At 33.3% G+C, this 27,237-nt stretch overlaps 1 protein-coding gene across 1 annotated transcript in view; it reads right to left on the bottom strand.

Annotated features, from left to right (window-relative positions):
* Positions 1-1,697: 1,697 nt before the first annotated feature.
* Positions 1,698-27,237, bottom strand: part of LOC129236770 (collagen alpha chain CG42342-like) — a 159,819-nt gene continuing 134,279 nt past the window's right edge. Inside the window, exons 14-18 of the mRNA XM_054870982.1 lie at positions 7,596-7,622; positions 7,476-7,529; positions 6,867-7,064; positions 5,874-6,585; positions 1,698-2,057 (exon numbers count right to left, since the gene is read on the bottom strand). Coding sequence (XP_054726957.1) covers positions 6,424-6,585; positions 6,867-7,064; positions 7,476-7,529; positions 7,596-7,622 — 441 coding nt within the window. The 3' untranslated portion in view covers positions 1,698-2,057; positions 5,874-6,423. The remainder of the gene's footprint in view (positions 2,058-5,873; positions 6,586-6,866; positions 7,065-7,475; positions 7,530-7,595; positions 7,623-27,237) is intronic.

The following is a 27,237-nucleotide window of genomic DNA, read 5'->3' as shown; positions in this document are numbered from 1 at the left end:
TATATATTGTGAATGAAAAATAATGAAATTTTTAAAGGGAAGAACCAGAATGACTGAAAACAATCATTGCAGCATTAAAATTCTGGAACAATTAGATGAGCACAACAGGAGTAAGTATATTATAGCATTTCCTTTTTATTTGTAAGCTTAAATATGGCTTTTTCTAATTTCAGAAATTTCCAATTTTCATTATCAGGGAGCTAATATCTGTATTTGTCACCTGCGATTCATCTTTTACTGACAAAACTAACCAATAAACAAATCAGCTGTTCACAATCTGCGTAACAACCTTTTTCACACTGTAATTTTAATCCAAATTGAATTGCACTGGTAATCCCGATTAACGCCGCCGTCTGTCTAGGCTACATCGGTGACCGGTCTATGGCAATCTAGCATCCTTGCTTACCATCTTTTGAGACTAATACTTCTAATACTAAAAATTGGGATTTGATATGTAATAAAATACACGCATAAAAGAGTAGAACGCTCAATTTGGTGTGTTGTTAAATACAAGTATATTTACTTTTTATTTATTAATTTAATATATTTAAATTCTATTTATAAAAGTATTGTCCAAAAATCTAAATACTAAGAATGAACAATAAAAGTAGCTTTTATATATGTATATCGGTTTTACGCATTAGGCAAATACATACATGATAAAGTACACCTAGATTTATGCATTACAAGTAATATTATATGTATGTATGGCTGCATTTTATTTTAATTTAGTTTCATTTTACATAACCCATTTCAGTTTGGTTTACAGAATGGTAACTATTATTTAAGTTAATATCATTGTTTGTCGTTCCTAGACAACTAATCGTAAAATCGTATATTTTTTAACACAAAAACGGTGGTGAACAAAGATTATTGATAGTGTTTCATTGTGCTTTGTATGTATGTATTATTGTATGGAAGTATGAATGTACACTACATTTCACATACATATTCGATTCGGAGTAATTTTGGTACATACAAAATTTATTAAACAGTGTTATAGTAAGTTTCCACCGCAGCCGCTAGCGTGTTCTCTGCCGCTATCGTGTTCTTAGCGCAAACACGAAACAAAACTCCTGTCAAATCCCATACAAAATTAAAACACAACTCCATACCTAAACTCACTTTCAAAGCGTGTTTTGTGGGTTTGCGTCTAATTTAAAGCGTGTTTTGTTGGGTTTGCGTCTAATTTAATTATTAAGTGGTGGCAATGTTGCTCATTTTCCTCATTTTTTATTGCATTCGTAGCCGAGTGGGTTGGTGCGTGATCACCATTCGGAATTCACAGAGAGGTCGTTGGTTCGAATCTCGGTGAAAGCAAAATTAATGAAAACATTTTTCTAATAGCGGTCGCCCCTCGGCAGGCAATGGCAAACCTCCGAGTGTATTTCTGCCATGAAAAAAATCTGCTCATAAACATATCATAAAACAAAATGAAATAAATGCATAAAAAAAAAAAAAAAAAAAAAATTTTCTTGTGATTCGAACCAAGGATTTCGGATCGGAAGCCCACATTGCTAGCCGCTGGGCTATCGCGCTGTGCTGTCGCCGCAAAATAATGTATCATAAATCTGTTTACCATACCAAAGACCATACACTTTGCAAACACATTTCGGTGGAAACAGTTGACAGTTCTCATAAACACAACTCCTGCAAACACGGTGTTTGCTTTTGGTGGAAACGGGGGCTTAGTCTATTCTGTTATTTAGTTGGAACACCATTACATTATTATCCATAGAATAAGCATATGGTAACTCTATAATTACACAGTTATGTATTTTCCATCGTATTAGAATTTCAATCGTATTTTTTTGAATCAGATAGTATAGTTACTAACACTAATACGTTGAGCTTAGTAGCTAGGTAGGTAGGTTTAGAGATTCATTTGGGCACCATTTAAAGCTGCACACTGGTCGACCTGTATATTTAGATCAGCTGAAAATTTCACTTTCGTTCTTTTTTCCAAATGAAATGTGTTGTATTGAGTGGCATTTTCAATTTCGCGCAGGCCTCTGTATCGCATTTAATTCCTCCTTTAACCACTGTTGCCAATTTTCCTGTAAAATTATTCAAAAATAAAATTAGATTTTTTTGCAGTAGTAGGAAAACGTGAATTCAGAATAGTTTGTTGGCATTAAAAGATTGAAATCAAAGTAAAGCTTATAACGAAAATTATAAATGCAAAAAGAAGAAGAAGAATAAGAAAAAAAACAATGACACAAATAAAAAAAAGACATTGAAATAAAGTATATAATCAATTAAAATAAAGAGATAAGTGCAATTGAAACCAAATAAAATTAAATAACTAAACTGAATTTAATTTAATAAACTAAATTTGTGTGAATTAAAATAACACAAAGCAAGAAATTTATTAAGAAATCAATAATTGATTTTGCATTTTGCAACATTCAACCAATTAATGTATTATAAAAGACTAGAGATCTTACAGATACAGCCTCATTTCTTAAATAAATAAATAAAACAAAATAAAGTTAAATAAACTAAATTGAGATTAAGTCAAACTACATAAATATAATTACTAAATAAACTACAAATTTGTTTAAGCAAAAGAATTAAATAAATTAAACAAACTTTAACTAAATTAATTCAGTAAAATTAGATAAAATTAAGTTACTGAAAAAACTATATTGAACCGTGATAATTAAAATATAAATTAACTAAAGTGAAGCAATGAAAGTAAACAAAAAAAAAAATACAAAAATAAAATAAACTAAATTCAAGTCAAGTGAAACTAAATAAAAAAACACGCCAAAATATCAAAAAAAAAAAAATAATAAAATAAAAAAAGTTTGTAGGCCACTAAATAAACCAGTTTATATAATAAAGTAAAATAAAACGAAGTAAAATAAATTTAAATTAATTCAGTAAAGTTAGAGAAAATTAAATTAAAGTTACTGGAAAAACGAAACTGAACCGTGATAAATTAAATATTAGATTAATAAATTTAAAAATTTCATTAAATAAAACTAAATTAAGGCAAATTGTTTTAATTAAATTGATGTAAGCCAAATAAAGTAAAATTTAAGCGAAATTAATCAAATTGAAACTAAATTAAAAATAAATTAAACTCTCTAAATGAAAAATACATTAAATAAAAATAAAGCAAAACAAACTGAAACAAATTAAATTAAGTTAAACTGATTTAAACTGATTTAGATTGATGTAATTAAAATTAAATTAAATTAAACTCTACTAAGTGAAAAATAAATTAAAATTAAATAAGATAAAATTAAATTGAAGTTACCGGAAAAAGGAAACTGAACCGTGATAAATTAAATAGTAGATTAATAAATTAAGAAAATTCAATTAAATAAAACTAAATTAAGGCAAATTGTTTTAATTAAATTGATATAAGCCAAATTCAGTAAAATTTAAGCAAAATTAATCAAACTGAAACTAAATTAAAATGAAAAATACATTAAATAAAAATAAATCAAAACAAATTTAAGCAAAAATAAACTGAAAGGAATTAAATTAAGTTAAACCTATTTAAATTGATCTAATTAAAATTAAATTAAATTAAATTAATAAACTCTATTAAGTGGAAAAAAAATAAAATTAAATTAGATAAAATTAAATTGAAGTTACTGGAAAAACGAATCTGAACAGTGACAAACATTAAATAAAAATAGATCAAAACAAATGAAATGAAATTAAATTAAATTGATCTAAAAATGTAAATGGGTGATTCTCCGCGTAGCGCAGAATTCCATGTCCCAGACGTTTTTAAATAAATAAATAGCCTTTGCAGTAATGAATAAAACGTGAAAAAGTAATAGCTGCGTTTACAAACAAAAACCAGTATTCATATCTATTAAAAAAATAAAATTTTCTTCATAAGTGCAGTTTAAGGTGCCAAAACGTCACGGCGAATCCTGTCCCCAGCATCACTTATAAAACAAAAACCAATGTTTTAGTGAAGTATAATAATCAGTATAACTGTTATTGACATTTTGGTATTGTGCCAGGTAGTACAGGGTGGGCCAAATAAGACCTACTAATGTTAAGCACAAATAACTTTTTTATATTTTGACATATTTATTTTTCTCTTTTTGTAGGTTATAATTGAATTGTTGGAAATTTATTATGGAACCCTACAGTACAACACAACGCATTAAAATGATCGAATTTTTCTATTCTTGTCAGCGATCAATTATTTTAACGCAGCGTAAATATCGGTAACATTTTTTGAATTCGGATGATGCGCATTTCCATTTAAATGGTTATGCCAACAAACAAAACTGTAGATTATGGGGCTCAAGGGCAATACACCAACATCAGTTGCATCCATCTAAATGTACTGTTTGGTGCGGTGTTATGGCCACTAGAGTTATCGGTCCATATTTCTTCGAAAATGAGGATGAAACGCCGGAATCGATTTCAGGAGCTTCTTACAGAACATTGATTGAAAATTTTTTGTGGCCAATAGCGGAGCAGTATCCTAATTTGTAGTTTCAACAAGATGGAACTACTGCGCATACTGCTAGGCAAACTATGGACCTGCTGCGTGAAATTTTTGGCGAACGTCTGATTTCCAAAAATTCAGATTTCCCTTGGCCACCTCGTTCGCCAGATTTCACTGCGCCCGACTACTTTTTATGGGGATGTTCAAAAGACAAAGTGTATCTTAATAAAGCAGAGACTATTAGACAGCTGAAGCAAAATATTCGAGACGAAATACTGAGCCTTCAGTAACAGTATGTGGTGTAACGGAAAACGCGTTAAAAAGAGCTAATCTTTGTATCGAGCAAAATGGTGGACATTTGTCTGATGTAATATTTCATCCATAATTTCCATAAAATATATTCAATGTATAAAAACAATAAACCAAAATAAATGCTTATTGCAAAAGTTATTTGTGTTTAACATTAGTAGGTCTTATTTGGCCCACCCTATAGAATTGACAAATATAAAACATTTATTAAAAAAATTTTCAATGCTTTTTTGGATGATATTTCTTGTCCACAGTTTTTAGCGTCACGGTAAAGTCTATCAATAAAATTGGATTATTTACATAAAAATAAAATGCCAAATTAGTTTTACTCTAGCAAAAGCAACATTTAACTTTGCTAACTTTATCCACTAAGGCAGAAATTAATCGCGTTATTGAATTTTTTGGTTTTTATACCTTAGAAGTAACAAACTTGTATTGGGAATAACAGAACCGTTACGGTTCGCAAGAAATTTAAGAATTATTTATAATTAATCTTAAATATTATTAGTCTAGTGAACATAAATGGCCTCAACATGAAAAAAATTGAAAATCGCCGGCAATTTGTTTAAAAAATCAGTATTACATGTGCGTCAAGGTGAAGTTTTTGCGTCACGGTGAAGCCTTTTTGTATTAAACCGTGTGCTTTATTCAAATAGTTACACATGCAAGCTTAGTGAATTTGTGTAAACGAATAAAGACAAAAAAGACAAGTCTTATTTAATTTTTCTACAAATCTAACAGCTTACTTTGGTAAAGAATAGTTGGTCAATAGCTACAATTGAATTAAAAAAAACACAAAAATTATAAACATTTTGTCCGGCCCACTATGCATATTTCATTCTTGAACCGTAATCTTGAAGATTACGTTTTGATTTTTATTTAATGGTAAAAAAAACCAATAATAATATGAACCGAATTCTGCGCTACGCGGAGAATCAGCCAAATGTGTTTAATAAAGTAAATTAAAAATAAATTAAATGAATTTAAAAAATAATAATTGAAATTGGTTTACAAACAAAAAACGTATTGAATACCAAACCAAATCAAATAAATAAATAATAAAAAGTTAACAAATCAATGAACATACAGAAAGCTGCTGCGCCTCCTTTGATTTCAATCTTAAAATAAGTTAAATTACTTTTTCGAAAGCTTTATACATCCGCAACCAATGGGAGTTAGTGCTGTGTGCTGTGTGCTGAATGCTGTTGACACTGTGAGCAGCTACTTTAAGCGACTGTGGCAATTGCCATAATTTGTAAGGTGTGTTAATTGGAACCATAACCCACTTTAATACATACAATTATGTTGTAGAAAACGTTATTTCAACTATGCGCATAAAACATAAGGCAATTAAGTGTTATAATTAAAAAAATACAATAAATAGTTAAAAGCCTACAAATTCTTAGAGTCTACGAACAAACACAGAGCATACGTACTGAAACAATTAAAAGTATTACATAAATTAATATTTGGTATTTTTTATCTACTAGGTTGTCATGGCCAAAATAGGTTATTTTTTTATATATTTGTTTGTTTGTATAAGCAGCTAAGCGTTTGTTAACTCCTGGAATTAGTTTATAAATTTATTGCTTAATGGTTATTACAAAGTGCTTAGGTGTGATCGAATATTTTGCTGATTCTGCATTTCATGTTTGATGTGCCATCTTATCCGCATTTCTATTTGTTATTTAATCATTATTATGCAAATTCTCTGCATATTCATCGTATTCCTCTTCAGCCTCATTCTGCTCATCCTCCTCTTCCTCTGCCTCGTAGTCGCTGGTATTGCTTTCGGGCGCTGTCACATCGGGCAGATAATCTTTGTGTATGGGCGTGGAGATGACAGGCTCCTAGAGATGATTTTAGTGAATTAGTGTGCATGTGTGTGTGCGTACGCCATTAATTTCAACAGTGCAAATAAAAACTACCAATTGATAAGTGAGTTATGTGCTACGGTTGGTCTGTAGGCTAAACATGCAGCTTTTACGCTTTACTAATACTAGAAAGCCCGCCAAAAATTTTGAAAACCAACACCAACACAATTTATTTACTCGCTAAGTTACTTTGAATTAGAATTAATTTTTTTTATTCTTTGTGTTATTGTACTTCTTATTTTCGACTTCATGCTAACCTTTGGTGGTCGCCAACCACAACCCGGCAATGGCAGGCCATCAGAACCCAGTGGGCAAGGCGCGTCCAGTCCAGGTACACCCTGCTCACCCTTGTCACCGCGATCACCTTTGCGTCCGCGTTTGCCTGGCGGTCCAGCATCTCCGCGTGAACCCTTCTCACCGCGCGGTCCCTCTTGGCCGGGTATGCCATCAGTGCCCTTTTTATAGACGCGCATATTCCAAAAACAGCAGCCATAACGCATACAAATACATACATAGTTACAAATACCAATACACAGTTACACATTGAGAGACGTTTGTGGGAGGGGAAGTCAATAGCAATTCAAACATTTGTTTAACGTTTTACGGTTGATTATACAAAAGTTTGTACGTGTACAGTTAGTTGATTTTGTTTTCCAATATGAGTACGTTTGTTTTGTTGTTGTACATAGTGCGGATGCAATAAAAATAAGAAAAAAAGGATAATATATAAGAATATTTTAAACGAGTATATTTATACGTAGGTGACTTGTGCCCAAGGACATGCAATTTCGAAAGAAATATTCAAAAAAGTGTACGTTCATTCACCGTTAAAAAAGTAAGTTCTCACTCTAAGATTTTGTACTTACCGGCAGCCCAGGATCGCCACGTTCACCCTTTTGTCCAGTTTCGCCTTGAGCACCCTGAGAAGAAAAAAATGTATCATAAAAAATTTTTCTTCACAATTAATTTTCGAATTATTTATTTACCTTCATGCCATCTAACCCCGGTGGACCCTATAAAAGTAGGAAACAATAGAAAAGAATTTATAAAAAAATAAAAGTTCAAACATAAATGTCTATGTACATATATACAATACCATATGTTTAGTCACAATAAGCTGTTCCGTTAGGTTTGAATTAGTAGTATTATATTGATTCTATCTTGCATATTGTATTGGTGTTAGGTTTGTTCAAAAAGGTTCGAACTTTGTTATTAGGGTTGTTCCAAAGCAATCGAAATCTGTGAAGTTTGTACAAGTTAAAAGTTGTTCAAATCATTTTGGGCGCCCTTAAGTAATTTCCAGGCAAGTTTAGGTATCAGAGTATCAGGGATGAACTAATTAAGAAAAAACGATGTAATCACATTACAATTTTAGAAGTTTTCAGAAATGTCTAGTTTTATTAAAAGTAGAATTGACTAAAAAAATAATAGTCCAATGTTGCATTGTGTCGGGTTTCTTTGAAACATATTTAAGAATGAATCGCCTTTTTGTCGCTAATCTTGAGTTTATTGAAGATCAGCAGAAATAAATGGCCAGTTGAATTTTATTGTTAACTTAGTTGGCAGTTTTATGTATACGAAGTAATAAGGAGAATTTTCAAATTTCGCAGGCTACGCACATTCGACTTTCGATTCTTTTTATTTCTATGTTGGTACCCTCGTCTCGAAGATATTTATGTTCCGGTTTTACGAATAACTCATGTTTAGTTTGTTTTGGTGAGGCATAAATAAGATAAGTTGTAAACATTTTTTTGACGTACGTCTGTGTGAACATTTCAAGTGTTTTTGAGCACTTAGTTCCATTTTTTACACAAAATTTGATGCAACTTCTTTGAGCCATTTTTTTCGATAGCAGAAATTCGCCGAACACGCAAAACACTTGCCTTATTTATGCCTCTCACAAACAAACAAAATATCCTATATTGCTAAACCCGTGAACATATCTTCAAGACGAGATCAAAAGTCGAATGTATGTAGCTCGCAAAATTTGAAAATTCACCTTATTTTTTGAACCTACTTTGGTTCTGTAAACCTACCTAACCGGCGAACTAACAAGAACTTTGAAGGTTGGAAATTTAAATGACGTTGCCAAATGTCATCTCACAAGTTAAAAAAGTTAAAGAGAAAAGGGTTGATCCAATGCAGGCTGACTTTGTTGTTGTACTTGCTTTGCTTGGCTTTGAAAACTTGTATGGCCATATGGGCGGCTTGAACGTTGTCATAACAATCAGATGATTTGTAAAGGGAAAAAGGAAACAGAGGTATGGGCCATATTCAATAAATTCAATAATACATAATACATTTTTGAATCATGATGTTAACTAGAAGTAGTGAAAACATATTGCGAATCTTTCTTTTAAAAGTAAAAATGTACAAGATAAGACTGCAATCACGCCCAGGACGCAGGTTTTGTGTGCACGAATTATATTTAGATCGCCAAAACCGGTCTCTTTCAGCTTTGCGCAGGCTTGCAAGAGACAAGGAACAATTCAAGAATGATATAGGTATACGTCTGTGCTTTTCCATGGCATTTATTAAATTTTTTTCTAACATTTTTGAAAAATAAATGTAAATAAACAATTTCTCTAAACTGCTTAAAACTCACAAATGAAGCTAAACCAAATAAAAGTAAATGAACTACAGATCTGTTCCATTCCTAATGTCAAATGCGCTGTAAATAGAACATGAGCTATTTGAAATATCGCCGTACTTCAAGTGCCTCAAGCCAAGCTGCCAACATTTCATAAATTTAGTATTGTTCTATTCATTTTAGACAGTTATTGAAGCCAAGCAAGCAAAGCCAGCCTGCATTGGGCCAGCACCGTTAAGCGTTCAGCTGTCATTTAACTATTCGTAAAATCAACGGGGTTAGTTGAATACTGCTATCATTGTCTAACCCATCAAATAATATACATATCTTGTCCATAAACTATTTCACAGGATTGCATATGAATAAATGAAATTTCAATTTTCCGATAAAGTGAATATAGAAAAGGCACCTAAAATATTTCATTTAATAATAATTACTATGGATTTTAATTTTCAAATGCTTAATTTTTAAATTGCGAGAGTTGATTTGATGAAATTTGAATTTAGCACACTCTTTTTTTCAAATTCTCCGCCGTGTGTTGGAAAGCGGGAGAACTCAGCTATGGAAAATTTTGACAATCCACTGAAGTTCGAGTTTCCTATTTACTTTCAAATTCAATTCGGGACATTAAAAAATTTACCAGGATCATGAACAAATTGTGATGTGCTCCATTATTTTACAATTAAGAGTAACTAGGCCACCACAATAATAAGTTTCCACGGCAACGCCATTCGTAGTTTGATCGAAATTCGCTCTCTTATTCATAATTCGCTCACCAATCACGAATGTAACTACCGTGGTGAAAAAAAACTCAGAAGGTGTGGTCAATACCAGACCGTTAACCGGTTCTCAGTGAATTTGAAAGAATCAGTTGATTGGTTGACATAAACGAGGTCATGACAACGATACAAATAAACTGGGATTGTATGGGTAATATACGAAAAAAATCAACAAAGGCTACATTCATGTTGCCATCTGAATCACGACTGATTGGACGAGTGTGTGGCTGTGAAATGAGCGGGCAAAATTTTCCTGTCGAGACCCTAGTGACGTGGCAGCCGAAGTTACTCGCTCAATTTGGCTTTTCACCATAGCTGAAGGCCAAATCTGGGAAATCTATCATTATTATCTAGCTACGTAATTCGACATACAAACTTTTAGGAGCGAATTATGTAGAAATATCTACCTTCAACAGCTTTTATTGGAAATTTAGCGGAATTAAATAGCAACCCAAACTAAAAATGAATAAGTCAAAGCAAAGAAAAAGAAAATAAACTCATAAAAATTACCAAAAAGACGAAGGAAGCAGTAAATTCATAATAAAAGCAAAAATGAATTATAAAATCAAATTTACTTGACAAGGAGCTCTTCGAAATTGCTTTAGGAAACGAAATTGCGTGCACAGGAACGGTTAATAAAATTACACAACGGGAATTAGAGAGAGAGTCTTGGGATATAGCCAAAGAAGTGGTATCACAAGAGGCCTTCGAGCCTACTATAATCGATTAGAGGTGACATGTCATAATGCCGTAGTTATAACCGTAACCGTTCAGACTAATTGAATTTAGAATTTTTCGCTGTAACCATAAACAGCTGACGCAGCAGAGAAAGCCGCGAAGATGGCATCTCTACTCAGTAGATTGATGACAAATATAGGGGGACTAAAAATAATGATGGCTCTCCCGCGCTCCCGGGCAAATGCGGTAAAGGCAAATCACCGATGTAAGCTCCTAGCATAGGTACAACGGACGGCAGCTCTGAGAGTTGTGTCTGCCGTAGAGTATCAGTGCCAGCTGTTTAAGTGATAAGCGATTCAATACCGATATATTTACTAGCCGTTGAGAGGAAAACGTTGTGGACATTAAAGAACGAGAAGATTGAAGAAGGAGTAAGAAAACTTGCAGAGCGCAAAATAAAGCACGAAGCGATAAAGCTATGGCAAGACTGCTGGAGAAACAAAGCATGTGGCAGATGGGCGCACAGTGGTGCAAAACTGGAATTTACTATTCAAAACAGTCTACAGCACACATTTCTTGACCGATTTGCAATTTATTTTTTTTGAATTGCTCAGGATAAAATTCCTAACAACTCTGTCGTTGCGGATTTTTAAAATATTTTGCTAATATTGAAATATTTAAACAAATACATTTAAAAAACAAAACTTACAAACTTACAAAACTTACAAAATCTTTTAAAAATTAATTATTTTTATGAAACTTGGTATCCGGGGGTTTTCGGGGTCGCTGATGACGAATCTGATATCATATTTACAAAATTCAAAATGGCGGATCCAATATGGCGGAGAAATTTTGTAAAATTTATTCGAATTTACTTAAAACTTGTAACTCGGGGGTTTTTGGGGTCGTTGATTACGAATATAATGTCAGATTTTTAAAATTCAAAATGGCGGATCCAATATGGCGGTCGAGATTTCTAAAACTTAATTATTTTTTATGAAACTTGACATACGGGGGTTTTCAGGGTAGCTGATTACGAATCTGATATTATAATTGAAACAATTCATTTTTGATGATTCATTACTATGTATTTAATAAAATTTGAGTTGTAACCTTTTTTTCAAATGATTTCACCGTATTTTATAATTAATTACACAGTCACATTTTATTATTTACTATTCTTTGAACAATTAAATTTGATTATTTATTAAATTTTTTTAGTGGTCATCAACTTGATAAATTTGTTTTTCTTAATTTTAAATTTTATTGAACTGCGTATAGAGAAAAGTAATAGACCTTTTCATTTTAATGTTTTGTCCTCTTGCTAATAATAGATCGGAAATATTATTACGTAGGAACATAAAAGAAAAACTGGTTTAGTGTTAAAAAAGCAAGAATAAAGTTATCTAGCGAAAAAAGTCAATTTAAAAATTTTCTGTTTTATCGACCGACAAAATAAAGTAGTGTCAGTTTCTCATAGATGGCGTGTTAAGCATTTAACATAACTTCTCTCACATATGAGTTCAATCTTATATATTATAAGTACAATAGCTTACCTGTTGAGACATTTTACAAAGATTTTAAAATTTGGTAAGTAATGTTGTCGGTCTGATTATTTTATGATTATTGTAAATTGTAATCTATATATTATCTTAGATTTTTGAAAACTGTGCTTTTGTTTTAAAATTATTTGACATATTATTTATATTATTTTGTAAATGTCTGAAAAGCTACAATGGACTACTTCAAAGTATCAAAGTATCAATACTCGTAAAATGTCACGAACCATAACAAATGAAGACTTAATACATAAACTTTTAGTTTCTTCAGACCTTTACATAGCCTCATTAAGAAAAGAATGGAGAAGCAATTCTGCAGCAAATGATCCCGAAATAGAATAACTTATACAGCAATTTGAATCAAAGAGAATGAAAAATTTTGTCTTCAAAATCTACTAGACTATTAGACTATTACTAGACCTCTTGCCTTTACTGGCTGGAGATCTTCTCCCCTTGCCTTTACTGGCTGGAGATTTCTTCCTCTTGCCTTTATTGGCTGGAGATCTCTTCCTCTTGCCTTTACTGGCTGGAGATCTTTGTCTCTCGCCTTTACTGGCTGGAGATCTCTTCCTCTTGTCTTTACTAGCTGGTGATCTTTTCCTCTCGCCTTTACTGGCTGGAGATCTTTTCCTCTCGCCTTTACTGGCTGGAGATTTTTTCCTCTTGCCTTTGCTGGCTGGAGATCTTTTCCCCTTGCCTTTACTGGCTGGAGATCTTTTCCTCTTGCCTTTACTGGCTGGAGAACTTTTCCTCTCACCTTTACTGACTCGAGATCTTTTCTTCTCGCCTTTACCCTGTTTTGCAACTTTTCGCCGTATCAGATCTACCATTTCAAGTTTAGGAATATTAACATTGGATTTGTAATCAACGATCCCAAAAACCCCCGAGTTACAAGTTTTAAGTAAATTCGAATAAATTTTAAAAAATTTCTCCGCCATATTGGATTCGCCATTTTGAATTTTGTAAATATGATATCAGATTCGTCATCAGCGACCCCGAAAACCCCCGGATACCAAGTTTCATAAACAATAATTAACTATAAGAAAATTTTTACCGCCATATTGGATCCGCCATTTTGAATTTTGACAATCTGACATCATATTTGCAATCAGCGACCCAGAAAACCCCCGGATACCAAGTTTCATAAAAATAATTAATTTTTAAAAGATTTTGTAAGTTTTGTAAGTTTGTAAGTTTTGTTTTTTAAATGTATTTGTTTAAATATTTCAATATTAGCAAAATATTTAAAAAATCCGCAACGACAGAGTTGTTAGGAATTTTATCCTGAGCAATTCAAAAAAAATAAATTGCAAATCGGTCAAGAAATGTTTGCTGTAGACTGTTTTGAATAGTAAATTCCAGTTTTGCACCACTGTGGGGCGGTCAGGTTAATAAAAGACGTCGCCACATGGTACAACAGGAACTGCGGTGAAGAAAAATTTTATATAACCGAAATGCTTTCGGGGTACGAGTATTTCCAGAAATATTTTTTTACATTAGGGAAATGCGAATACTCCACATGCATATACGGGGATACCGCCGAAGATGGCTCTGAACACTCATTCTTCCAATGCTTGTGTTGGAACGTCGAACGTTGGAGAATGCTGTTGGTCCCATAACCATTGCAAATATAATCGAAAAGATGCTAAGCAGCGAGGAAACGCGGGAAATCATCAGTGGTTTCTTAGAAAAAATTCTCGGAATGAAAAAGCGGCACACAAGCATATACCTTGTAATGAGGATGATGGAAGGCCACTCTGAATCAATGCAAAGGCGGAGCCGAGAGGGAGTTGTTTAGTTTCCGTACATACCATTCCTGCGTCGGCAGCTTTGATGATGCGTTAGACATTTTAAACCTCCTCATTCGCAAAAAAAAAAAAAAAATATGGCTATGGTGACAGTAAATATAATTATGGTTAAGATGCGGTTAAGATTATGGTGCCTTTTTCAATTGAGCGCTTTTATATTCTTTAGGGACTGACTCAATGCAACTTAGGGATGAGTCGCAGTCATTTTTACAAATTGTATCAACTATTATCAGGGTTACGAAAAAGTAATAAAAATATGCGTGAATTAATACCTTCGGCACCGAAACTGGAATTTGGAGAACAAGACAACCTTCACTTTAAGGGAACCCGGTGGTCTAGAAATCTCCAAAAAACCGATTTTTTGTTTTTTCGATATTTCGAAAGTATAGTATCTTAAGAATATACTGTGACATTTTCATGCGAATATTCTCAATATTATAGCTTCTGCAGCGCTCCTGTGCTTCAAACTTTAAACTCATTTGGTGTTTAGAAAAACAAAAAAAAAACACTATTCAACCGAATCGTCTGAAATTTTAATATGTTGTTCACAACATCAATGGCTTTCGCCTGTACTAAAATCATATCATTATTTCAATTATTTCGTATTTTTTTTATTAGGTGGGAGATTAAATCTAAATCTTCGTTTTTTAAGTCTAAATCTTCGAGCTCTAGACCACCGAGACCCCTTAAATTAGTAATATGTCATGTAAACAGACCGATTCGCAATAGTAATTGAAATAGTGCACAATGTAATTGGCAATGCGCGTGGAAACGTACTACGAGTATTAGGGAAAGTTCTGTTCCCTTTTGTTGATTATTTAGTTGAAAGAGTGTCATTTATATAAAATATATGTACATATGTATGTATGTAAGTGCACTTACATATCTGCTCCATGCAATAGCAATAAAAAGAGTTAATTGGTTATTTGTAAAAAACTCAGTATTCTCATTTTTTTTATTATTTTTGCAATGCACAAAGAAATTATTTGAAAATGTTCACATTAAATATCATAAAACACTTTCACATTTCCAATGCAGCATAATTTGCATTCATTTATTTATATTAAATATTTATACTTTTTGTTTGTGTTAGTAATTGTTTTGGTTCTTTCTGTTGTTGTTTGCGTAAGTATGTATACATATATGCTTATGCTTTGTTGGCGCAATACAATTTAAAAAACAATTGGCAAAATTTTTACGCAAAATGCAATACATTCCAATGGCAACTTTGTTTTTCGTTTTATTTATTCTCTTTCAGTTTATATGCATGTATATATATGAGTGTGTAGTTGTAAATATGTATTTATGCGTTGCATAAGCGTAGCATGGCATTTTAATCTCCACTAAAATTTTCTTGTTGCTGTTAGTTTTATATGTTTGTATGTATGCATAATCGACATTTAGAAATACAAATTACACAGATACACACAAAAAATATGGTTTTTGGTTTTTTTTCTTGATTTTTTATAATTAATTATGTATAAGTATAATTTGAGAAATTAAAAACATATTAACAATATACAGTATCAATAATTTTTTTTATATCTAATATTTATTAATTTTCTCTTGCGGTTTGTTACGTTTTTAATTTTTTACTCTTTTTAGTTTAATGTAATCGTAATTATTATCTTTAAAGGTATTCTTTGTTGGTTTTATTTCATTATTCTAGCCTAAAACTAGCAAAGAACGTAAATGTCTACATGTATGTATGTATATGTTTGTATGCATATGTATTAGAGCGTGTAAATGTTAGAGAGAAGTTAAGAAATCTCAGGAGGCTGTTAAGAGTGAAATAGACGTTGCTAAGAGATATCTGGAAAGTTATGCTTTGACGCGATTAAGGAAATTATGTTTCTTTTTTTCAGGATATTAGTAAAATTTTTCATTTTTGGACGTTTTTTGTATAGGCAAAAGGATCATGCGTTCCTTTTGGGTTAATTTAGTTATTTACATAAATTTGTATAAGTATTTTTGTTATTCGCAAAAGTAATATTTTTAAGAGAGTTAAAGAACGAGCGAGAGGAATTGACATTGACGTATATTTTTTTGTTGTTTTTTTTGGTTTCTGGTTTTTGCTATTAAATACATTTGCTTCATCAATTAATTTGCTTTGGTTGATTCGAAAGTTGATTAATTGAACTCAATTGACATTGAAACATACAAGGAAATTTTCGTATATATAGTTTTTTTCTATACTGTGGTTTTTCCTAATTGCTTTACGCTTTACTTTCTAAGCTTGTTTTGAGTAAATTTTTCTTTTCTTATTTGCATAGCTAGATCACTTTTCGTTTCAGTGTTGTTTTATTTGTTTTTTTTTTTTTAATACACTTCTTATCTGTAGTTTTGTAAGTATTTGATTTATTTCTTATTTTTTCAATATTTATACATATTATTGAGATGTCATTGAAACCAATAAGATGTTGAAGATATATATTATTACTGTTATTACCTACGAAAATCTTAATTATCTAATTTTTAATAACTGAAATGCAGTATAGTAAAACGTAATTTTTAAACTAAATGAAAAAAAAAACAGAAAAATTGTATAAAGTTTACTTTCAATTTTCAACACGGGTAAATTTTCATTATGTTGAAGAGTTTTTTAGTTCTTGATAAAACTGATTATTGACCGCTGCTGATATTAATGATAACACAAGGCTTCGTGAATGAAGAAATAGGTGCATTTTCGGCATTTTTTCTGTACACCAACTCTCTGACATGCAAGTGAAGGCAGACAAACTAGTCGCGCTGGCACGCAGTGTCGGACTGGAGGTCAACATCGCCAATATCAAGGCTATTAGAGTTAACCACAATAACGCAAGGCAGATATTGGTTGACAGATGCCCGGTGGAATTCGTCGAAAGCTTCTAGCACTCGGCTGCATCATAACGGTAGATGGTGGAGCAGATGAAGATGTCAACTGTAGGCTAAACAAAGCAAGGGCGGCACTCGGCCGAATACATACGGTATGGGGGAGTTTGCAAATCTCCAGGCGCACTAAACTACGAATATTCGGCTCATGCGTGAAGTCCGTATTGTTGTACGGAAGCGTCATGGCTGGTCTCTCACACCATCACACAGAGGCTACAATCCTTCATCAACAAATGCCTCCGCATCATCTGCAGAATATTCTGACGAAACACCATCAGTAACGACGCACTGTGGAGATTAACGAACGAGGAACCCATCCTTAGGTAAATCAAACGCAGAAAATGGCGATGAATAGGTCTCACTTTGAGAAAATCACTAGATAGCATCACGAGAATGGCACTGGACTGGAACCCGCAAGAGAACGCGGTCGGAGAAGGGTCGATGCTGCGCGAAGATCGATGCTGCGCGAACTAGTAGATGCCAACATCTCATGAGACGGTGCGAAAACAACAGCACAGAACCGTGTACGATGGGAGAGTCTTGTCGAGGCCCCATGCTCCCGAGAGGAGGAACAAAAAAATAAAATTGGCGCTTTCAATCTTTACTGGGTGTTTGGCCGAGCTCATCCTCCTATTTGTGGTGTGCGTGTAAATATTTCTCTACAAATAAAAGGATCTATAGATTTATGCCTTCTCCGAATGGCAAGTGATTTCTTATTACATACACCTACAGAGTTAAAACATGTTTCAAAGAAACAGAAAAACTTCAGATTGTGCTAAATTAAGGGACGAGTCAAATATGTATGTATATAAAAAATATTAGCAAAGCAATTTATGAGCAACAATTAAACTGAATTCCATTAAACAAAATGTGAAATGGTTTAGTTCAGTATAACTTTAATTGTAAATGTTGTTTTATTTTAAATGAATTTTTTTCGATATTTATGTTTAATAAAATAAAAAAAAAAATTAGTTTTGTAAAAAATCTATTAGCTTTAGAGGTTATAGTATTTTGGTCGAATATACAGTTTTTTTTGGAAATTTAGTATTTGAAAAAAAAAAAATCTGGTAACACTGTGCTCGGCATACTTCGGCGATTATTTTGAATAGATAAACTGTCTTGCACTTGAATAGGGACAATTTTTGCTCATTGTATTGCTCACATTATATTTTATTGTTCAATTTCACATTACCGGACCGTCCTTAATATTAACTAATACGAGATGCTAATTAGCTCGCAATGTTTTACCGTTATAATTTAGTACCGTTTTGCTCTAAGGCTGCTAAAAATTTAATGGTTTTTGGATGCACTCACATGGGGACAGAGGGGATTGCTTCAGTTCAGATACTCGATTTGGTAATAATGGGAAGGGAAATCTAAAGAAACCAGTTACGCCTACTGAACAACGACGAATAGTATGTGACAAACTCACATAGAACTTCTTGAAAAATTTGCTAAAATTTGGGCATAAAGGCACAAGTGTAGATACAGTGCGTCGAACTATGCGCAACGCAAAGTATCTCAAAAGACTGAAAATGAAAAAAAACCCAATTAAGAAAGTGTGTAAGGATGTCCGCTCTCTTTTTGCTCGGTATTTGTTTTTGTCCACCCCGCTTGGGAGCATAGGGCCTCGACAAGACTCAGTCGTGCAGTGGTTTCGTTAATCTATTTTACTTGCTCGGTATTACACCACACGAAAAAGTGAATGGCTTGAAATCGTGTTAGCTGATGAAAAATAATTTAATTTAGATGAGGCTGTTGGTGTGAACTTTTGTTATCATGAATTTTGCAAGAAAAATCACTATTTCACGAGTCACCATAATCGCGAGGGTAGTTTAATTTATAATTCGTTAACTAGAATGGAACGTTCGATCATCAATTTGTGCCATCTACTTAGAATGAATGCGACACACTACAAAAGTTTGCTCAAAAAAGCATTTCTCTGCTTTAAAGACATATTCGGGCCAGTACCCTTGGTTTTTTAACAATTCTTATTCATACAGACTGGCCAGAAAAAAACTGGATCCGGACCTGGAATGTTGCTTCAATGGAGTGATCCCTCATTCTGCTGATCTAAATTCAATAGGGAATATATGTGAATGGCTTACACAGAGAGCGTTCGACTCTGGCAGTTAATTTCCGAATACGCGTTGATCAATAAACACTATAATACCGCCTAGGCGGAAATCAATTTGGACTAAATATATAGTCCTTATATGACTCTTTCAAAAATTGAATTGACAAAGAAATTACTAACAAATTTGGCAACACACATTATTAATTAAGCTTTAAAAATTATGGAAATGTAATTTGGAGTAAAAAATTGTTTCTTCCTTTTGTCCGTATTCAACTGCTTATTGTATTAAAAACCAAAAATGTTTCCAGAAGTCGGATGAAAAAAATTGTAATAAAAAAAGAGATGGTTAATTTTATGTAATATTAGAAACAAACCATAACAAACATATCCCTAATATTTTTATTTATTTTTCTGTTATCAAAACTGGAAAATCAAAGTCGAGCCCTCTTCAAGAGAATGACAGCATATATTCAATGTAGGTTCATTCTAAATCTAAACTAGCGCACAATTAGCTTTTTATTTTTGAAAAGAAGATTCAGAAATTTGTAAGTAGCAGCACTGAATCGATTCCGAATCCGTTCTTAAGCAATATCTATTTCGAGGATTCTCATATCGCCTTCAATAATTCAATGTGTCAGTGGTTAACAGAAGTATTGCTGCAATTTGTATTTCTAGAGCAACTCAATCATTTATTGTTGCTCTTACGTATACGCAGGTGTTATGATCTACTTCAGCAATAGTGACCACATTTCGTTACCACTACTACTATTATGGTGAAGGCACCACATACTGACAATGTTTGACTATTTACGTATTCATTTTTTAATTTCCAAATAGTCCAAGTTTAGAAATTTGTAATCAGAATTTTTGGAGAAATTTGGGGTACGCAGTTTTATAGTACAACGTAGAATCTCTCTTGCCAACAAGTGCTACTTTGGATTAAGTAGGCAACTGAGCAGTAAAGTCCTCTCTCGACGAACAAAATTAACACTCTACAAGGCTCTCATCATGCCCGTTCTAACGTATGGCGCAGAAGCTTGGACGATGACAACATCCGATGAAGCCACGCTTGGGCTGTTTGAGAGAAAGATTCTGCGTAAGATTTTTGGATCTTTGCACGTTGGCAACGGCGAATATCGCAGACGATGGAACGATGAGCTGTATGAGCTTTCCGACGACATAGACATAGCGCAGCGAATAAAGATCCAGCAGCTACATCGGCTGGGTAATTTCATCCGAATGGATACAAACGCTCCGGTTCTGAAAGTATTCGATGCGGTACCAGCTGGTGGTAGCAGAGGAAGAGGAAGGCCTTCTTTGCGTTGGAAAGATCAGGTGGAGAAGGACTTGGCTTCACTTGGTGTATCCAACTGGCGCCGGTTAGCACGAGAAAGAAACGACTGGCGCGCTTTGTTAAATTCGGCCAAAATCGCGTAAGCGGTTATCGCGCCAATTAAACAGGAGAAGTTTTATGGTCCATTAAATTTTAGTATAATAATTCAGACTTATGAAGTGCTTAAAATTTTCTTTGATTTTTGATAATTTTTTTTCTTGAAATTCTTGCACCTTTTCTCCACACAACCGCATGCCCGACATTTATGCTTATATGAAAACATCTTCTTTATACAGGGCCCGCCATCTATCGTTACGGATTTGAACTAGGTATTATTTGAAGAATGGTAACACTTAGCTGTCATCTGATTTGACACAAAATTAGTTTTATTCTTCCGCTGAACGAAAATTGTTGTGTATACGCTCAAAGAACGCTGGGATTGCGACATTACTTTGAAAATCATGGTAATGTTGCAGAATGTGTACGAAAATTACGTACGGCAATGGGAAGAAGAAAAGCACCGAATGAAGCGTATGTGCGTTACTTTGCGAAAAAAGTAAGAGAAACTGGGTTGCTTATTGACAAACCAACGCGTGACCGACCAAAAACCGTGCGTACACCCGAAAATATTGCTACTGTGGCCGAGAGTGTTCGTGAATCACCAGGAACATCAGTTCACCGTCCTTCTCAACAATTCATAGCTAATAGCTGTGTTGAAAAATTGGACCGATCGTATGGGATGGTGCATGGCTAGCCGAGGCAGCCATATGAATGAAGTTCTGTTCCATCATTAACCGGAAGGATTGTACTTCAAAATAAAAAAAACAGTTTTATTTATTTTTTTCACACTTTAGAGTGAAGTGCTTTTCAAGAGATTGAGTGCCCAATTTCTTTTAACGGTAATTCAAAGAAGCTTTACTTACTTACTGTTATCCTATTCCTCCAGTGGAGCATAGGGCCTCCGAGCTTTACTTAGTTGAAAGTTAAGTAAAATTAAAAAAAGAATCCATAAATAAATTACGTATGTAAATATGTTTGCTAACTCTCACTAGGCAGCCTAACTAATCCATATCAAATTATGTATATTTTCCACCTACAACTACAATCATACACTATACAAATGCATGAACGAGGACCGCCTGCAAGTACGTAAATTCCCTTCATTCCGCTACGCGAAACTGCTTACTCGTTCCGTCATATTATCAAATTTTGTATCTAGTAAAATGGAAGATGCATTCATTTATCAATCTTAAACGTATGATAAAACATCAAAGTCATCTGCATTTTCCTATCGCTCTTATCAAACATATATGTATGCATGCTTTTGTGTGTGTATGCATTATTATTATATATGTATATGTATATATGTATGTATATTATTGTACAATCATCAATTATGTCGAGCTGTAAATCTGCAATAATATTTTTTGTGTCTAGCTTTTTTTCGTGGATAAAATATTCTCTCGCTTCCAGCATCCATTTTTTTTCACACTACAGATTTAAGAAATATCGTATATTATGGCTTGCTTGTGTATGCGCGTGTGTGAATGTAAATATTGTACGTCCATATTCACGTTTCACTTTTAGCGTATGCTTTTTATTTTATACAATAAATAGATCCTTTTTTTTAGATAAATAAATTGCAACAAGCAGTTATTTTACCTTTGACCTTACTCTTTGACTCTTACACAATATTTTCATATATGTATGTATGTATGTAAGTATGGATGTATAATAAAATTAAAATTTTTATACCTAATTTGTTTGTATGTGTTTATACATTGCATATGCATGTATATGTGCGTGTGTGTTTGCTACTTTTTGCTTGATTACTTGTAAGCTTTGGCTTGACAATATTGCACATACATACGCATGAAACATATGTAATATAATATATGCTTGTCTGTATTTTATGTAATTATATTTGCATGTATATGTATGTAGACAAAGCCCATGGACGGTACACAAAACACTTATAAATATTTACGTTACAAATGCGAATTTTCGAACCCACTCTTAATAACTCAGATGGCTATTTTCGAGCAATAGACTTTCAATTTTTCTGTTCAATATCTTACTGCTTAGCATGTACTTTTGTGTATGTATATATTTACATGTGTATATATGAGCGTACTCTTATGTAATTCATCAATGTCATCAATAAACTATGAAAAGTAGAGGAAAATTCGTAAATAGTAAATCGTTAACAGTATAGCTTTGAAAAAACTACATGCTAAGGGTAAGTTTACATAGACATGGGTATTGCTTATTAGAGATCGGATTTTTATGCAAACTGAATATTTTAATATATTATGATGAGTTTCTACCTAGGTGCGAACTTCATGTGATGTTAAACAAAATATGCACTTGCATAAGAATCTGATCTCTACTTACTACTAAGCGATGCCATGTCGAGTGATCCAAGTATTTTGGAGATTGTCGTAAAGTTTTCTGAAAAACGGTTTATTTGTAGGCTTGAATATATAAAAAGTAGACTGTAAAAATATTTTAAAAATAAAATCAATAAATTTTAGGTTACTTAATGTTGAAATCAGAGAAAAATAGTGCATTTGCTCACTATCGGGCAATTTTTTAAGAGCTTGAGAACTGAAAAATATGATAGTACAAAATAGTAATCTTGTAGGAATGAGTTTTTTTTATAGGTAGGTAATTTTATGGAATTTTTTTGCATATGATAACTTTTCCACTATGAAACTTTCAGGGATGACTGATTAGTATTAGTTATTAATAAAAAAAATAAAAATAAAGAAAAATCTAAACATTTTAACTACAATTTTTTTTTCTTTTTTTCCTAAAATTTTTCAGAAAATAAAATTAAAATTTTTAATTAAAAATCTAAGCTATCAATCAAAAAACTAAAAAAAAATTTTAAAATTTTGAATCAAAAATTAAATTTATTTCCAAAAATTTCTTTTTCTTAGAAATTGTTTATAAATCACTAAACGGGTTGGTGCCAGACTATCATTCGGAATTCGGAGAAGGCAGGCTCGAATCTCCGTGAAATACTAAAGTGATGAAAAAGTTTTTTCTAATTGTGGTCGCCCCTCGGCATACAATGGCAAGCCAACGAGTGTATTTCTGCTATGAAAAAGCTTCTCATAAAAAATATCTGCCCTTCGGAGTCGGCTTAAAACTGTAGGTTCCTCCATTTGTGAAACAGCAACAGGATGCACATCACAAATAGGAGGAGGAGCTCGGCCAAAAACCCAAAAAAGGTATAAGCGCCAATTATATATAAATAATACAACTTTTGAAATTACTTTTTTTATAAAAAAAGTTATAAAACTTTAAATAAAAATTTCGAATAAGAAATTACACTTATTTGAAATACTTTTTTTGGTAATAATTTTTTCCTTAAAATATTGTTTTAATAAATTTTGTGTTTTGTAAAAAATTTACGACATTGCCCCAAATATAATGTAATACTTAGACCACTTGACATGGCACCGATCTACTGTGTACTTTCGTTTTTTGATGATGTATCTCTATACAGAATGCCTTCCTTCATAGAAATGAAATTTTTCATACTTTAACAACAAAATTCTTTTTTCATTTAGTGACTCGCCATTGAAACTCAGTGGCTACTTGATTCGAGTTTCTGCTTTTCTGATCCTTTCTTTCTCACTAATATTTTATTACTTTGCCTTGTAAACCTTTAAATAGCACACATGTCTGGATGTAAACTCACTCTAAGTTTTAAACATTCGAACACTTTGTTGTATAAACAGCGTTAAATTCCACTTTATTCTTGGGCAAACTAAGAGCTTGTTTTCGGCTAGATTTCTTAAATAGATTTCAGTATTTTTTGAATACCTATAAGATGAGAAAAATTTCATATATATAATAATATACTCGTACATATATATTTATAAGTATATACTCTATATAAGTAATTATAGTAAGTTAAATGCGTAAATGATATGAATATTTTTGCTCAGAGGTTTAGAAAACATATGTTTTTTGAACTATTGCGTTGTGTATTGAAAATTCGTCGTAAGATTTCTGTATTACTATAAGTAGTGTATAGATTTGTAGTTGTTGTTACGTAAGTAAGATCGTAAAGTTAAGTAATTTTAGGTGAATTCGGGAACAACAGAAACAAGTGAAACTATTCGACTGAGGCATTGCCTTTATTATATGTAAATATATAGTAAATTGTATGTACAACAATTTGAAATAAAATTTTATAAAGATTGCTTAGTGAAACCATATCAATTACATTTTTGCTCAACAAAACTATGCAAATGAAAAAATTTTAAAACAAAACAATTTTAGACTTACGCAGAGTGCTAATGAAAAATTGAAAACCCAATCAATTAAGGTAGGCAACGGTAATTACAGCCCCGAGGTTGCTGATGATGCACTCGAAATTAGTGGGGAAATGCCTGGCTTCTCCTCTTCCACCGCAAACGAATACTTTTAAACTAAGCTCATGTGGTTAACTTGTCATAGGGTTAGCTAGATAGCGTACTAGTGAGGTGGTTTCTCAGCGAAATAAAAGCATTGGCTCTGAAAGTATTCGATGCGGTACCAGCTGGTGGTAGCAGAGGAAGAGGAAGGCCTCCTTTGCGTTGGAAAGATCAGGTGGAGAAGGACTTGGTTTTACTTGGTGTGTCCAACTGGCGTTGGTTCTTGTGTACCTCCATCGTTTTAATCTAGCAGATAATTCGACCTGCCCAGAGTGCCACAGCAAAGATGAGAGTGCAGAGCATGTGACTTTTCACTGCGCCAGATTTTTTTGAAGAGCTCTTCGAGCTCGCAGAAGTCCTCGGCGTCTTTCCCATACCAGTGAAACGGTTTGCAGCCAGGATATTAATAAAACTGAGAAACTTAGAGTGCGAACGCAAAGCGGAAGCAAAGCGAATGCGACCGATATAGAATACCAAAGAAGCCATTTTGAAACAGATCTCCTGTGGGGGTGACTCAAGACGAACCCAAACAGATGACAAGTCCATATCGAGAAACGATATTACAATTTTCCGATGCCCCATTGGTGACAAGCCAATGAATGCCATCGATGGCGTATAACCCCAATAAAAAGGCATAACACGGCCTCACCCTGATGAAATTGTTTTTAGCAGTTCCAGGGTGGAATCAGCCGAGAGGGGAGGAATGTTATAGGGTTAGTGGGAGTATATCCGACATACCACTGGTGTGAAGACACCTTTGATGATGTCTCTGGCGCGCTTTGTTAAACTCCGCCAAAACCGCGTAAGCGGTTATCGCGCCAATCAAGAAGAAGAAGAAGAGCAAAGTCGCAGCTCTCGACTTTTTTGGGTGCCTATTTCGGTTCGTTAAGCGCGCACATGTTGAAACTTGGCCTTACCAGGCAAGCCAACAACAGCTGCCTGAAGGATGAGCTCGAACCATCTTAGCAATTTCGTCTTAGCTCTCCTGCTCTCATAGGACTACGACTTATTCGTTTTGGTTCTCACGATTTTTGGCACGCCTGTCAATATAGCAGACATAGATATTGCAAAGCGGATGAACCAGAAGCGATAAACAAACATGCTTTTTGCTCTCTTTTCCCCTTGCATTGATATTATAATGCACGAATTAGACTTCTCGTTTAAGTGCGCCTTCGCATGAGCAATTTTATAAACTTACATAATCTAAGGTAGGCATCAAGATAAGACTACATTTTCAATAAAATATTGAAATAATAAAATTTAAGCTTCGATCCAGAACTTTAATGAAGGTCAAGTTAAGTTCGAATTGCTGAAGTGAGGCCAGGTGTGAGCCCGCTGCTATAACGAATGCAGTTACAGTTTTCCTACGATTTTACAAAGCTCACTCGGGATCATAATATTTCGCTAACCAAAGTGTGTACCAAAGCTGTGTCTAGCCTTTGCAGCCTTCTTCTGCTAAGGGCGAGCAATGGCAAATAAAGCATAGTGCATTTTCTACTTCAATCGGATCTAATGATATGTGAGACAATTAGATAGCGGTATACATATATTTTTTAATCACTAAATAATCTTAAAATATAGCTAAATTTATCTAATTCTTCTTATTTCAGACATTTGCAATTTGGTTTTTAATTTGAAGCCCACAATATATACGACAATATTTTCGTTACCTCGTACTTTTACATATTAAAAATATTTAATGTGCCATAAAAAATTTGAATACCCTATGATCTAAAGGTACCGGGAATGTATAAATAAAACAAAACAGAGTTAAATTTCAGGCAAATTTATTTTATTTCCATCAAAATATGACCCGTCTGAAGCAACACACATGAGCCAACGTTTAACTCAGTCCTCTATGCACCCCTGGTAGGCCGACGAAGGGATGGCCTTCAGCTCCTTCGTTGCATTCTCTTTGATCTCCTATATCGACTGAAATCTCCTTCCACGAAGTGGTAACTTCAACTTGGGAAGAAAAAGAAGTCGCTCGGGGCTATATCAGGTGAATACGGTGCTTGCACGATGGTATTTACTTGGTGTTTGGTCAAATAATCTAGCACAATTTGGGCTCGGTGCGATGGCGCGTTATCATCATGCAAAATCCAAGAATTGTTGCCCAAACTTCCGGCCGCCAGAAAGACACTAATGATCCGATGGTGCTAAAAAGTGACAGATGTGTGTCTTACAGTCCCACCAACATAAGAAAAAATTATAATATATATATATTATATATAAAAATTCGTTTAAATTAAACATTCCCAGTACTTTCTGATCATAGGGTATATCTTTTTTTGCATTACAACTAGAATGCCTCTTTAAATGATGAACAAAAATTTGGACTAAGGTTAGCATGCGTTTTTTTTGTTTACCATAATGAAACATTTGTTGCCAGAGTTGCTTCCGAAAGCTGAAAGCTGTGAGTCGTTGAGGTATTTGTTCTGTAGAATTTATTGCGTGAATAACCAGAAAAAATTAATTATCTTGTGTCTGATACGTCTCGTTG

The sequence above is a fragment of the Anastrepha obliqua genome, chromosome 1 (assembly GCF_027943255.1).
Source record: "Anastrepha obliqua isolate idAnaObli1 chromosome 1, idAnaObli1_1.0, whole genome shotgun sequence".
Lineage (NCBI taxonomy): Eukaryota > Metazoa > Arthropoda > Insecta > Diptera > Tephritidae > Anastrepha > Anastrepha obliqua.
This window is presented reverse-complemented; position numbering and strand designations above follow the sequence as displayed.